We start from the raw sequence: 15,128 nt of genomic DNA on the forward strand, positions 1-15,128 counted from the left end.
GAGCTAATATCAAATAACAAACAGATTTATAAATGTAGAAATCAATCACTCCTGATCATGCTGTCTGGGAACATATTGCAACTTCCAGAAAAGATGGCCCGCGTTCATATCCTGGAGGGCTTAACTAAGCCTTCACAATAGTTGCATTGATGATGCCAAACCTCATGTAACTTCCCTGTTGGTTTTTGCAAGCTGCCAGAGGGTGTCACGGAGGGAACCCAGTACCTTGGAAAGGAGTTTTATTAATATTTTATAGAAGAGATGTGCTCAGCAATAAAGCTGAAAAATACAAGAGGAAAAAAAGCCAAACAAAGCAAAAAGCCCCCAGAACTCCCTGGATCACAGAGAGCCAGGAAAGGGAGGGTAATACTGGCAGAGCTAGGGGGCTGATTTATAGCAGTCGGACTTAGGGAAGCAAGGGCAGAGCTGCTATGGTTAGGTGCAACTTTTGCGGGAGTCTGTATCTACCTACCTTTGCAAGGGGTCTGAGTGGTTTTTGAAAGCGGTTTTGAAATTTTGATGTTGGGGTTTTTTGGCTGGTTTTTTTTTTTCTTTTTTTTTTTTTTTCCTTAGGAGTGCAGTGTGGACAGTCAGACACATGGTAATTCATCCCTTCCCCTCCTCAAGGATAAGCTCTTAGTAACCAGCCCGCATTTGACAGGACACTTGTCTTTATGGCAAAGAGCAGTTCCTATGCTTTTTCCTAGCAAAGTACCATGATCTGGACTGCAAGAGGTAGTGTCCCATCTGGAGGCAATTCATCATTACTTGGAACAAATCCGTCAACTTTATCACTAGCTGCCAAGCAGCACAGCTCAGCAGGTCACTTGTAAAATATGATGGTTAAGTACAGGCAAGTCTGCAGAAAAAATAACCCGCTTTGAACCGATAAAGCTCCCCTGTGCTTGGATCACTTAGATTTCAGTAAGGAGAGGGAGCCTGTTCGGTAGTAGCGAGTCAGTCCCAGTTGTTGAAGAGCGCTGTGCAATTCTCACTAGAGTTAAAAGGGCGATTCCCCAAACCTGAGCCCAGGAGGACGCTGAAGATGTCTTTTCCAGACCAAAGTGACACTTGCAGGGATGATGAGCGCATTACTCAGTCTCTACCTCCAGGCCAGTGGTGACACAGACCGCTATCCCTACTGTCCCTTGGCCCCATCCCTCGTTCCTGCATGCCTGATGGGCTCGCATTCGGGCTGCCAGTCCCCCCGCACCGGTGCTCGTTATTTCTGACACCCTGCGGTGTCACAGCGACATCGGCCACGCCGCCTCAGTAACAACCCTGGCGGGGAGGGCTGGCTGGGCTGCCCCGCCGAGAAATGAGAAGCCCCGAAGGTCCTTCTCTTCCTTCGTAAGGCCCTTTCACTGCATTACTCCTTGCTCCTATCGATTCTCGCCTCCCCCTCTCCGGCAAGCCCTGCCCCGCGGCGGCCGGCTGCCCGTGCCGGCGGTCCCCCGGCTGCGCTGCCGGCGGGGGGAGCGGCTCCTCCCTCGGCGGGGGGGGCCGGGGGAGCCGGCAGCGGAGTCTCCGCTCACTCGCTGCGGCTCCGCGCCCGAGGCGGACCCGCCGCGCAGCGCTGCGCCCCCGGGACGCGATGCCGGGGCCGGGGGCCGGCGGGGCGGCGCGGCGGGGCAGCTGCGGCGGCGGCGGCGGGACCCCCGCGCCCGAGGCGGTGAGTGCGGCGGGGCGGGCGGGGCGGGCAGGGCCGGCGGGGGCGCGGGGCAGCACCCGCCTTGCCCGGCTTTAACGGGATGCTGGCTGCTGCTGCGCGTTATCCGGGGGTAGGGACTGCAGGGGCACTGCCTGGGTCTTTGAGCCTGCTCTTGAATTTGGTAAAATTCAAACAACCAAACAAGCAAGCAACTCACCCCAAACCAAACCAAACCAAACCAAACCAAACCAAACCAAACCAAACCAAACAAGACTATCCCACCCCAAAAAAACCCAAACCCCCGCAAACCCGAGACCTGTCTTGCGCAGCTGTAGAAACGCGCTTCCCGGGGGCCAGTCCCGTTCCGTTGGGCTCAGCGGGTTCCTGCTCCCAGCCCGGACCGCAGAGCGCTCCTTTCCCCAAGAAAGACGGCCGGGGGGTCGGGCGGCACCGGGTCACACAAACGTGCGGTCCCCCACCTCCCGCCGGGGACAGAACCTGAAGACACAGCTTGAGGATAGCGCTGCCTGGTCAAACTGCTCAGATGCCGCGTTTGGGCAGCAAAGTCCTGGAAACCAACAATCCAACCAAACCCCACAGCCATGGGTAAACGGGTACCGGTTAGAATAAAATGGGCGGATTTCTTGGCTACATCTGTGTGAGGGAAGAGTTAAAGAGGGTTTTTTTGTTGTCGTTGTCGTTCTTGTTATGGAGAGGTTTAACATCATTGCGAGAGATGTGTTTTACATTAGTACATGCTGTGAAGCCTGTCCCACCGCACCTGGCAGCCTGGTGGCCCAGGACCACGGCCGGGTCCCCAGAGGGGTCTCAGCTGCAGCGATCGCTGCTATCAGCAGGGAGAGGAGCCCCGGCCACCGGCCCATTGATTGCGAGGCCAGAAGGGACCGTTACATCATCTAGTCTGACCTCAGACAGGAGAGAGGTGCTGGCGGGGGAACAAAAAGAAAATTGCCAGGGACTGAATCTCTGCACTGAAACGCAGCATTTCTTCATGACATTGTCAGCTTTGACAAATAGACTTTTCCACAAAAAATGAGATTAGTGGCAGGGGCTCTCTGCATGAATTGCTTACACAGAGATGCATGGATCGTAAGGAGAAGCTTCAGAGCTTCCCAGTTTAAAGCCTGGAAGTGTATTTTACATGCCAACTGATCCAGTTTTCTATTTTTCCTCCTGCTCTTCAAAACCAGGGCTGCTAGCAGAAGTGGACCATTTTCCAATAAGAAAGAGTTTACTGAAAAGAAAGAGTTAAGAGGGGAAAAAATAAAAGAAACAATAGTTATATTTTGTTCAGAGTTGTCTGTAGAAACCTTGTAAAAACATTTCAGAGAAGCTTATTTTTCTCTCTCTTCTTCCCATTTCTTTCTTTTTAATCTCTCTATTTTTCTATTCCTGGTGAGATACTAGGCAAGAAACAAAAAGAAAAAAATACGTGATTATTTAACAGAGAAGGTTGGGATGCTGACTGCCCCAAGATAAATTTTTACTTTATGTAACTTTTTGCAAAAGTAACCCTTCAATATACATTGGAAAAAGATCAGTTTTCTTTAGACATAACACAGCCCCGGCACTAGCACCCATAGCAGGGGTTGGATTTGTCTTACTGCACTTTGACATACAGTCTTGTCTCCACTTCTAGTTTTATGGATCTGGCCCCTCACTATTTTACTTAAGTCTGGTACTTTTTCAGAGTATCAATGATCTCAAAAAATGGAACAAGACAGTACCAAATAAGGCTCCTCAACTTACATCCCACTTTTTCCAGTGTTAACAATGTATATAAACCCCTTGCAATGCCATGAGAATGAAGTGTCACGGTGTGCCAGGCTGTACTGGGACATGATCCCAAGAGATAAGAAGAGTGAATCGCCTCCCCAGCCCCATGCATCCATCAGTCCGGTGCACCATCTGTCGCAGCCTGGTGGGTCCTCCCGGGAGCCTCAGAAATGCGTATCTACTGCAGATAGTCATGGATGTGTGGCTTGCATGGTGTGGCAGGAAAAGGGACAACAGTGTTTGTGGTTAATGAAGTCCCATGCAAAACTGCATCCCGCAGTAATTTATTACCTTGGAAAGCAGGGGTGTGATGCCAGACAAGTGACTGGCTCCATGGGAGGGCAGGACACTGGGAAGGCAGGACCAGGAGGGTGGGAAGATGATGATGAAGAGGAGGAACCTCCCAGTGCCACTGCTGCTGGGATCAGCAGCAGTTCCCAGTGGAGCTTGTGGGGGGATTTATCACAGCTGGCTCTTAAGCCTGCGGCAGGGCTCCTGCAGGGGCTCTAAATCACACTGATTGCACAGTCAATAAAGAAAATCTCACCAGTCCCCATAACCAGGCGGCTGGCTTTTAAACCTCTTTAGATAAAAATCTATTTATTGCTGTGGTGTTAGAAGTTCAGAGTAACCACGCTGGCTTCAGCAATGTTAGTAGCACAATTTAGCTTTGGAAAAGAGTTTTAACACAGACCAGCCTGAAGCAAATTCCAGTGTGGTTTATTCCATATAAGCCTGGAGCCACTTCTTGGGATGGCTAGCTTAAATTGCAGGTGCTGCTGCTTATTTCAGAAGAACCACTCTCTGCCTGCACTGATACAACTGAGACCAGAAATCCTTCTCTTGCATGTATTTGTGAGTTCCTTCCCAGCCCGCCTGACTGAGCCAACCCAAACCCTTGTGGATGCTGCTGGGGGTGGTGGGACAGCAAGGCACAGGACAGGTCCTAGGGGGTACAGAGATGCCCTGCTCCAGGGGGCACAAAGGAGCCAGCTGATGCCACACATCTACATGCCATGGAAATACTCGCCAAAGGCCGCCCATCCAGAATTTCAGCTAGCAGGGCTGGCTGCAGAAATGGCCAGGGCATGGGCCAGTCAGGGTACATCTACGCTAGCATATTAGGCAGCACTACCTGGGAGTCCTCCCTGGCACTGCAGCTTAATTATCTATAATTGGTATAAACTATAATATTGTGCATAAACTGTTAGAGCCAGCCCTAGCACTCATTTGTCCCATGCCGAGTAGCACTGCCCCACTCAACCCCTGCCCTCTTTGAGGCAGCAGCAGCCCAGGCTGTTCCCGGTTGGAAGCAGAGCCCTGCATTGGGCAGGCAACACTGGCTCCCGAAGGCACAGGCTTAGCTGTGGCACCAGCAGCATCTGTAGGTAGTTGGGTTTAACAGCACTGCACTGCCTTGAAGAGCGTCTGGATGCTTCTGCCCTGCACCACCTGCTCCGAGCTCTTCCCGCTCCCTTGCAGCCATGGGAGTTCACCCCAGCTGTTCCCACCTGGCTTATCCCCTTTCCTCCTCTTCTTCCATTTCCCTTATCCTTCCTGAATGACACCAGTTATACAGTGATAACAAAATTTGGTCCTTTGCTCCCATCACCTTGGTCACCCCTGCTACATGCCCACCTCATCGGTTCCCACTGTGCCTGAGTGGGCAAGGCCCCCTGCACCACGGTGCTTGTATGGTGCCAGCTGCACCCACTCACTTCACTGCAGGAGGGAACCAGACCCTTCCCCTTTGCAGATGGGCAGGGGGCTATGGGTGATGATGCCCTAGCTGTGGTGACTGCTGGGGGGTTGAGGCTTGACCATGCTGGGGAGAGCAGTGGTCCCACTTCCAAGGTGCAGCAGGGCCACCCCCATAGCTCTTGTCCCCTCCTTGCTGCTGGTCTCAGGTGAGAAGCAAACTGGGGGACAGGTCCAGCCAAAAGCTCATTTAAAGGAATCATCCACCCCAGGAGCCCCTTTTTCTCCCCTTTTTTTTGGTCTGATATGCTCTGGTGGTCACGTTTGGCCCTTCCCCAGCCTCCTCCACACGTGCATATGCATGATGTGGCTTGAGAAAGTCCCTGGGAATTTTAGTATGTCCCCTGGGAAAACCTGGTCAAGGAAAGGCAGCTTCACCTGCCAGCACACCTCCGGGAAACCCCCTGGGTTCCCCTCTCTGCTTCTGCTTCTGGTGTCTTGTGGGGTTTGGTTTAAATGATATCTTAACGTGAATCATGTGAAATCTCTGTGTTCCTGCCAGTGATGGATTCTTGCAGGAGGAGAAGGAAGGACGTGGGTTTGCCATTTTCACAAGGCCTCTTGCCTAGTGTGGTGGAGCGGGGTGAAGAGTCTTTTAGTTCATCCTTAAGGGTTGCAGAAGTAGGTGTGTAGATGTGGGGGCATTTCTGAAAGTCCTGAAGAAATAAAAGTCCAAGGTTTTAGAAACGGGTTTAGTTTTCAGCTAGTGCTGGCCCTTGCCTGCTGAAAAATCTGGCCACTTAAAAGTCTCTCCAGATGGCAAAATCATGTCCCTGTATATCTCTGAAGGAGATAACACTTTGAAAGGCTTTCTGAATGCGTAAAAACAAGCGATGCGTTTGCACCTATAAACCAGCAACATGTGGTTAGCTCATCCAAGGAAAAATTACTAAACTCTGGAATTTCAGGTTTTTTTTAGTGGAGTGCTTTAAGCTAATAAAGGAGTTTTGACTTTTTTAAAAAAAGTCTCTGCCAGTTTCAAAAAGCACATCATTTGGTGGCAGGGTTGCTTAGCACTCTCAGTACCGTATATCCCACTGCAACATGCAAAGCAGCGAGGCACTTTTTAAGCTTTCCCTCCTGTTTTCCAACTTATGGTCAAGTCTTCAGACAGTTCTCCTTGTGGGTGCCTGGGATGAAGCCCTTGCATTGTCCATGTGGGCGATTTCATTAAGCAAATGGCTCCCAGTGAGTGCAACTGAAATTCTGCAATCTGCAGATGTCATCCTTGCGTTACCTGGTGTCTCAGGATGTGAGCAGGTTATAGGCTAGAGTAAGAAGGGCTGGAGTTTATCTTGTGGCAGATACTGCAATATCCTCCATGAAGCAAGAGAAGTTTTCTGTTAAGCGGAGTAAAACCTCTGAAGAGAGAAATCATGATGTAATCGATAGTCAATACCGGCATAAATGGATTCAAATTCTCCTGACTCTTGGAGCACAGGGCAAAGTTAATTTGGCTTCTCTGTACCTGCTGCAGTCTTTCAGTAGCAATCACATGTAGGTTTTTTCCACCAAAGTAGCAGCAATACTTGGGAATAAGGTTTTTCTTTGTGACACAACATTATTCTGTTCAATAAATCAGATGAAAATACCATCCCCTCCACGTAAATTAAAGACCAAACACAAAATCTGCCAGGTATAAGTCTGTCCAAGTCCACAAGTTTTGCACCACCAACCTGACACTGGTGTTGTCCACCTGTACTGGCTTTCTAAGGGATTTCCAAAGAGGGCAGGGAGGTTTTACCAGGGATCACATAGGAGGCTGGAGAGGGGATGACATACCCAGTAAAGATGCCCAGTAGCCATGAAGGAACACAAAGGCTGGGAGACAGCCCAGCAGTCCCAGAGGGCTGGTGGGAGTTTCTCATGGAGCTCTTCTTGCACTGATAAGGACTCGGGTCAGAAGGTAAAAACATGCACCCCATGTGGGAACTTCTATGCAAACTCTTCTAACAAGGCATTAATTTCTTTTTTAAAATCATAAAAACTGAATGCAGTTTCCATGTGGAAATAACCAGTTCCAAGCCCCTGGACCCTGACGAAGTAATTTATTGCTTTTATCTGAAACACGTTGCATGCACTGGATTGATTCTCCACATCCCAGTACCTCTCACTTCCTAGATTTAGTTCTTTGCTAATGAACTGTGGTAGGAAACCTCTTGCCCCATCCAGGTAGCACTGGTTTTCAATTCACCAAGCGGAGAGGCCATCACCTAGAGACCTAAGGAAGGGCATCATTTGGAAGGACTTCTCAGCCGTCTCAGCTGACAGCCAGTGCACTCCTGCAGGTGATAAGCAGCAGAACCGGGTGAAGCAAGGAAGATCTGTACTCCATCCCTGCTGTAGGGCTCTGCTTCCTACCTCTTCAAGAAGGTAGTTAACTACTTCTGACCCAGTCCTTTGCCCAGAGCAAGGTCTGCTAAAGCACATAATCCTGCTGCAAAGCACAGTAGTTTCTGCAGGACCTGCCATGGTTACCCACCCCACAGGACTGACACTTGGGTTCATGCCTCAGCCTCTCAGGAGACCCTCCAGCATCATAGCCCAGAGCCAGGTCTTGTTCTTCCTCATATTTGGAGTGAGAGGAGGATCATCAGGTCTGTTGTTTTCACTGGTGCCAAAACATGTGCATGTGTACATATGTAACTTGAAACAGCTTATTTAATCTTTGCTATATGCGCTTGGTAGATGAAATCGCAGCAACTCTAGAATAACAGGAATAACAGCAAGAGAAATAATTTGCTTTACCCTTGATTCAGGGAGAGGAACAAACTTTTTCTTCCCCACAGTGCGGTACTCTTTCTTTGCCCTCCTGGTGATGCATTGATCCAGGCAGCCTGAGCATCATGCTGGCACCAGCTGTAACACACATCCCCACCCCGGATGCCAGTTGGGAAGGTTTTTCCCTGAACCTGCTCTGCAGAAAGCGTGCCTCTGGGTGGCCCTAGGTGGTTCAGAAATGGTTCCTGGCCAACTTCTTGATGCTGCTTGCTGGCAGATGTTGCATCAAGAAAGTGGTGTCTGCCCTCCCATGTGCAGCTTGCTTGGGAGTCTGCACTGAACAGTCCTTGTGGGTTTAAATGGAGGTGGAATGACAGACAATGCTGACAGTTTTATAAGCTGATATGGTCAGAACTCATGATACAAGGGAGTAAGCTGGGGAGAAAACAGATCTCTGCCTGGGTCAGGATTCATCCTCACTTCCCCGCAGTGTGCAGCTATTTCTATCACTCCATCACTAAACAGGTGATTTATCCTGGTACTGCAAAACCAGTGATGGACAGACCATGCTCCCCACATGTACCATATTTTAAACTGGAGCTGGAGGACTCCCCAAGCTGGAGTCCTGCTGGCCTCAAGCATGAGGACAACACTCTATCTTAGGAGAATAAACTTTCCCCAAAGCACGTTTAAATCCACATGCTCTGTAGTGACTGCCATGAGAGCAACATGGACTTTGTCGCTTACTGACCTTTTGTTGAACAACTGACTTCTAAAGAGCTTCTGCAAATAATGAGTCAATGTTCATTGACGGAAAAAAACCCTGCTGCTCTGATAACAGACACATGGACATAATAAGCAATTTCAATGTTCAATTCTCTGACTTCTGATTTTGTATTTTAAGGTATTTGTCAAAGCAGGCAGCAAAAAGGGTCATGATAGTACAAGCATGGGTACAACCATTGCATTGAGAAACCATCTCCTCTGCAGATATGAAGCAGTGTCACGCCTGTCACACAACCTTCCACATGCAGAGAGACCACAGGAGTAAATATACCAGTGTCAAATTGGTATAAATCAGGTATAAACCAGCAGTAAACATACCAGTGTCACTCCTGTCTTTCACTGTTCCTAGCAGAAAGCAATTTCGTAGTATCTCACTGCAGTGCTGCTGCAGCTTCATGGCCATGCATGCCAGCACCTTTCTCTTCTGCTGCTGCTTTACTTTTCTCTGCTGATGACAACTGGGACCGCATCATTCATCTACTCTGGGAAACTGCATTTGCTTTTGGCTACATGGGCAGGGGTACCACGGGGCTAGTCTCAGCTGGCTTGACTCCCCATCACCCTTCACAGAGCTTGGTCTCCAACACCCTCAGGGAGCACGCGGTGCCTCCAGCTCTGCTCCGTGTTGCACAGGTGCCTGACTTTTGCACTGGGCTGGTTTGCACCAACTTGATGAGATCTTGGTTTCTGCCCTCTAGAAAATTACTCAGTTCTTGTCTCACGTCCAGCTTTGGCAGTGGTGCACACACACACTCTCACCTTTTCCTCTGTAACTCCCTAGCAGAAGACTGAGGCCACCTTGCCACTTCTCCCAGGAGAGAAGATCTGCAGACACAGGTAGTAGGGCTTATTTGCCATTTGTAAACAGCATGGAGCAGTATGCTGCTGTGCTGGGTTGGTCTAACCCTCAGAAGAAATTCCCCACAATAGTTCAGCTCTCTAGCAATGTTTGGTCCATGTTTTGCTTGTTACCTCTCCCAATTACTATGCTTATTTCAAATTCTTCATGCCCCATGTTGGGCTACTAAAAGGACTGTCTTGGTTTAACCCCAGCCAGCAACTAAGCACCACACAGCTGCTCACTCACGGCCCCCCACCCCCCCGGTGGGAGGGGGGAGAGAACTGGAAAAGTAAAAGAGAGATAACTCATGGGTTGAGATAAAGACAGTTTAATAGGTAAGGCAGATGCCACACACACAACCAAAGCAGAACAGGGAATTCATTCTCCACCTCCCATGGGCAGGCAGGTGTTCGGCCATCCCCAGGACAGCAGGGCTCCATCACACATAGGGTTACTTGGGAAGACAAACGCCATCACTCCGAATGTTCCCCTGTTCCTTCTTCTCCCCCCAGTTCTATATGCTGAGCATGACGTCCCATGGTATGGAACATCCCTTAGGTCAGTTGGGGTCAGCTGTCCTGGCTGTGTCCCTCCCAGCCCTTGTGCCCCCCCAGCCTGATCGCTGCCGGGTGGGGTGAGGGGCAGAAAAGGCCTTGGCTCTGTGTAAGCACTGCTCAGCAAAAACTGAAGCATCCCTGTGTCATCAACGCTGTTTCCAGCACAGATCCAAAACATAGCACCATATTAGCTACTATGAAGAAAATTAACTCTATCCAAGCCAAAACCAGCACAGCTGCTAATAACCTTCACAAGTAAAAATTGAGAGTTAGAGGTGAAAGCTGCTGAAAATCTGATGAATTTGGGACAAAGTTTCGATAAAAAGCAGATGGTGTTTTTAATCATTCTTTTTCCACTCAGTAAATGAGGCCAAATGTTCAGAAAGTTGTCTGTAAATATACCAACCTGCTTTTCAAGTATCTAAAAATAATACTGCAAGTACAACTTTAACAAGACAGGCATCCCCCGAAAGGTCAGTAACCTGCCCTTTATCGGCCTCGTGTCAACGCTTGGCAGCAAGGAGCCATTTCTTGTCTCTGATGCTCCTCTGCTGTGTCCCTTGTTCCTGAAATAGCCTTGTCCCCTGGCACTAGTGCTCATATTTGGATGGCAGGTGGCCATGCAGAGCCCACTGTCCCAAAGTACAAATCTGAGGGATTTGAGCTCTTTAAGAGGCAGGCAGCTCCCCCATGGATTTGCAGGAGGCAGCGTACCACCTCTAACTGCAGCCAGCTTGGTTGCCTTTGCACAGCACCCAGCTTGCTTTCGGGAGCCTGGCTGGACAGGGTCCTCCCACCCCGTGTTACAGAAGGCGGAGGTCTGTATCCAACCCACCTGCTCCAGGGGCTTTTTACAGCCAGTGCGGAGAAGCGGGCACTTCTGGGAAATGACACAGCTCCTCTTCTCCCAAAGCTGACTGCAGAAGCAGAGAAGGAAGAACAGTGCCTTGCAAGTGCCTGTATCTCCCCACTGCCCGTTGAAGAAGCTCAGGGGGAGCAGCCCCCATGCAGACACTGGTTCTGCAGTTGCCTTAATTCGGGCAGACACCCACCGGGGTGCCTCAGCTGGTGGCCCCAAGGCTTTGCCTATGGTGCTGCAGCTGTGCACCTGCCACAGCCAGCGCTGCCGTGCCCGGCTGTTGTGCCGACAGCTGTGGGGCTTGGAGCCCTGGCACTCGAGGGGAAATTCAGCAGCATTCAGGAGTTAGGAGCACAAACAGACTGTATCCTCTTCCCATAGATGCTTTGTAGCAATGACTCCTTTAAATGCTCAAATCCCTCACCTTTGTGGGAGCTTTGCTGGATGATGGAAACTGATAACAAACTCATTCTCATTTTCAGCCCCTCAAGACTGTTCCTTCCCGCCGGTGTTCAGCACCATCACTCTTATTCAGCAAAGGTCTGAGCAAGCCATGGTTGCCTTCAGCCAGGTATGTACATTGTGTGCCATATACACAGTGCCTGCACAGATGTTTAATGCCCAGGAGCAAGGCGATATACCTCGGCTTGCCTATACATGTGTCAGGTCTGTCATATAGTGCTGTCAGTGTCCCGTGCTAGCGGGCCCCAGGAGAGTCTCAGACGAGGGAGCAACCACACGGTGCCTGGGGTGGCTGAGATGGCAGAGTTGTGGGTGCGGAGCAGGGGCTGCTGTTGTAGAGGGGATGGAGGGGAGAGGCGGTGGGAACTGCACCTCCTGGCACTGCCCCCCAGCTACTCTTCTCACCCTCCCACCATGCCTGTGTGAGCCCAGCAGGAGCTCAGCCTCTTCCATCTCTCCCCCTCCATGGCAAGGCCTGCCAGTGCTGGCTCCTTGTTCACATTAGTTTGTGCCTATGCTGTCGGGAAGCCTCCACTGGCAGTTTTCCCTGCAGAGCATTTAGATTTTTTTGCTTTCCAACTGTTCTACTTTCTTTGGGGTAACAAAACCTTTAAAGCAGGCAGAAGAGTTGGCTGTGATAGTATTTACTGCCTCATTTCACTACAGGTCATGGCTTGCCTAGCCAAACTGATGGGAAATTCCTGCTGAATGTTAGCGGCAGTGCCTCCTCCTTCATTAAACTGTTTTCCAGTAAGCGGAGGAACACTATCATTTGAACTGCAGCTACTTCACTGCAAAGCCCTGATTTCCCTTCTGTTCTCCAACAAACTCATTCTGGTTAGTCAAATGGCACTGCTAACTGGACACGGTGGTGTTGCAAGTAGGCTCAGTATGTGTTTAAAAAAAGCTTACAGAGGAAAGGCAGGAAGGGAAGCAGTATCTTTGGTCTTCAGGTAGCAGAAGTCCGAGTCTTTGAGCATTCCTCGCTTGGGGAATTGGGCAAGTTGTGCTGTATGAGCGCTTGCAATTAGTTATTCTTCAGTTATGTCTCTCTTCAGAGTGAGCACATTTTTTGCATTTGTTTCTTGACATGAACATCAGGAGCTGTCAGACTGTGAGAAAGGCTGTTTAACATGTTTTCCTTTCACTGGAAACATTCCTGATTGAAGCCTCTGCAGTAGCTCTCTGTGACACCTCTTGGCTTGCCATACGGCTCCATCTCAGAGCCCAGAATCATCCTACAGCCCAGGTGGGCAGGTGGAACTCAAATACTGAACAAGTACCCAGGACTCCCTGCTCTGTTTTCTTTAATGCCATAATTTACTAGGTGTTACAAGTGAAATACTATCACATACACACCCCCACCACCTCAAGCCCTACAAACTCCAGGAGTCTGCAGGAAAAAGGGGCTGTTGATATCTCTATAGGAAGGAGACAGCAGCACCCCTGTGTTGGCTGGTGGTGGGTACCTGACTGGAGAGGCAGCTGTGCCCCCTCTCCAGCCCTGAGTCCCTGCCTCCTCAGCCTCTGGCTTGGACTTTCAGACCTCTGTCCCTGAGAACAGACCCAGATGGGCAGGAAAACGGTCCTGGTGCTTCATGCCCCCCCCCGTGCACAACATGGGTCCTCCCTCTCATTTCTGCAGGAGGCAGCATTTACCAAGAGTGCACTTCTGGTGGTGTAATTCACGTTGTTGCTAGTGCCATCAGCTAATTTGCACTAATTTCTCAGTGACCTAGGTGTATGGAGTAGGGAGGCGTGCTCTGGCAGTCTCCCCTATTTTAGTACCCCGCTAGACAAAGCTAGTTTAAGATATCTCATCGGGACAATCAAATGTCAGGTGCCAGCACAGGGCTGCCCCTACAGAAGGAAAAGAGGAGGGAGGGGGCAAGCAGCAGAACTGGGAGAAACAGCCCTTGGGACCCAGGTTTGTCTGTTTACGCTTCAGGTGGTGAGCTGGAGCCGGGCAGAGCAGGAGCTGCTGCTCCTCCAAGCAGCGGTTCAAGAACAGCTGCCATGTCCCTTTGCCCTGAGCCTTGCCTCTGCAGCCTGCCCGGCTGCCCAAGGAGCATCGCTCTAACAGACAGTGTGGGCTGGAGAGCTGTGCTGGTTTTCACCCTCTCAGTAGCTTGCTCCCCTGGGTGACTGCCTGCTTTGCCTGTCCCTCGAGCTGGTGCTAATCCTGCTGAACAGCCAGGGCAGAGCCCCGGTTGCTTCATCAGCACCTGCCTCACAGCACTAGTGGTGACAAATCTTGAATCAGCTCATCTCAGAAAAGGAGGCATCAGTTTCCACTGAATACAGTTGAGCCTAGGAATACACAAAACCTCTGAGGTGCAGAAGAGGCTCTGTGTGAAAGTCAGGTTAAACCCAGCTTCCTTCGTACCACACACACAGTTCCTCCCTGCGACCTCCCAGCCCTGTGGCCAAGCCACCGATGGCTTCACCGTGACATGAAGCAACACGCAGAAGGCCCACAAAGCCCTATGGAAAGAGCATTTTCTTTGTCTGTGATCAGCACAAACTAATCAGCCTTTAAATGAAAAATGTCTTTTGTATTCCAAAAAATGTTGCCATCTTGGGCAACACTCTGGACTTGCTGCCTGCAGACATGGTCTAGAGCCTCTGAACCTACATAAGCATAAATAGAAAAGTCTCTATTACACTTAACAGCAGGAAAATTGCCACAAGTTGGAATTGTCACAAGGAATCCACCTTCATAAAGCTGTCACCTTTCAGGATTAGGAGCAGTCACAGATATCCCTGTGATATATCAGGAATATCCCCTGAATTTTTCTGTGCAGGTAGTAAGCTCTACAAGTACCACAGAGCACTTACTGGAGCGTTGTCCTTCATAGCCACTCTACAGTGAGGATGGATTTCAAGGGGAAGTGAAAGCTTTTGTGATCTGGCTGCCAAACCCTTGGACCATCCAGTCCTGACTGTTCTTGGTCTAAACAGTGATTTTTCCCTTTCTCCTACAGAGGTTCACAAACTACCTGACTGGGCTAATGCAGGTGATTATAACTGAACTAAAAGTCATTTCCAGAAAATTGATGAGTTTATTCATCTTGCAGATTCAAATGTCTAGAAACTAGCTTCCTCCAGCTCTCAAACCAATTCCTGGTTGCAGTAGCATGCAGGACATGCTAGTGCAGATCCAGGCATTGACTAAAGAGTTAGCTTGTGAGACAAAGTCAATGCAGTGTCTGGTTTCTGGACCTACCGAGCAATTACCAGTAGCATTAGGAAAAGGTAACATAAGCATACTCCCACGCTTACTTTCTGGTTGTTAACCAACATGCCTATCAGAAATCCTTTGGATTTATGTTGGAAAACTATCAATGACAAACTTCAAGAAGTAAATAGGGCAAACCTTTTGTTTTAAAGCACACAGCCTCCATAGCAAACCGAGACCTGAAGGAACTTATTCCTTGGGATGCTGTCTAGAGGACATTTCCTGGCAGTTGATTATTTTTGTACCAGGCATTTTCTGTACCTCTGAGGCTGAGTTTGCATATTGCTCATTAGGTGCTAACTTCATTGCCCTCTCCTGGCAGGAAAGAGGATTTAAACAAGATGCATCCTCTTCAGACATTTATGGGGACAGAATTCCTATCCCAAAGATTTTCCACTGGGTTTTCCACTCACATCGTGTTGGAGAGGTCAGTAGACCCAGACCAACCCTTACCATGA

The 15,128-nt window shown here is 49.7% G+C and overlaps 1 protein-coding gene and 1 long non-coding RNA gene across 2 annotated transcripts in view; one reads left to right on the forward strand and one right to left on the reverse strand.

The window, feature by feature from the left end:
• The first annotated feature begins 1,378 nt into the window (after nucleotides 1-1,378).
• Nucleotides 1,379-15,128, forward strand: part of TAGAP (T cell activation RhoGTPase activating protein) — a 55,442-nt gene continuing 41,692 nt past the window's right edge. The window contains exons 1-2 of the mRNA XM_080390070.1: nucleotides 1,379-1,672; nucleotides 11,453-11,541. Of these exons, the coding sequence (XP_080246196.1) occupies nucleotides 1,595-1,672; nucleotides 11,453-11,541 (167 nt within the window). The 5' untranslated portion in view covers nucleotides 1,379-1,594. The remainder of the gene's footprint in view (nucleotides 1,673-11,452; nucleotides 11,542-15,128) is intronic.
• Nucleotides 11,668-15,128, reverse strand: part of LOC308064894 — a 50,135-nt gene continuing 46,674 nt past the window's right edge. The window contains exon 3 of the long non-coding RNA XR_013928585.1: nucleotides 11,668-12,544. This is a non-coding gene — a long non-coding RNA (uncharacterized lncRNA). The remainder of the gene's footprint in view (nucleotides 12,545-15,128) is intronic.

This window comes from Falco punctatus (genome assembly GCF_963210335.1).
Source record: "Falco punctatus genome assembly, chromosome: 5".
NCBI classification, from domain to species: domain Eukaryota; kingdom Metazoa; phylum Chordata; class Aves; order Falconiformes; family Falconidae; genus Falco; species Falco punctatus.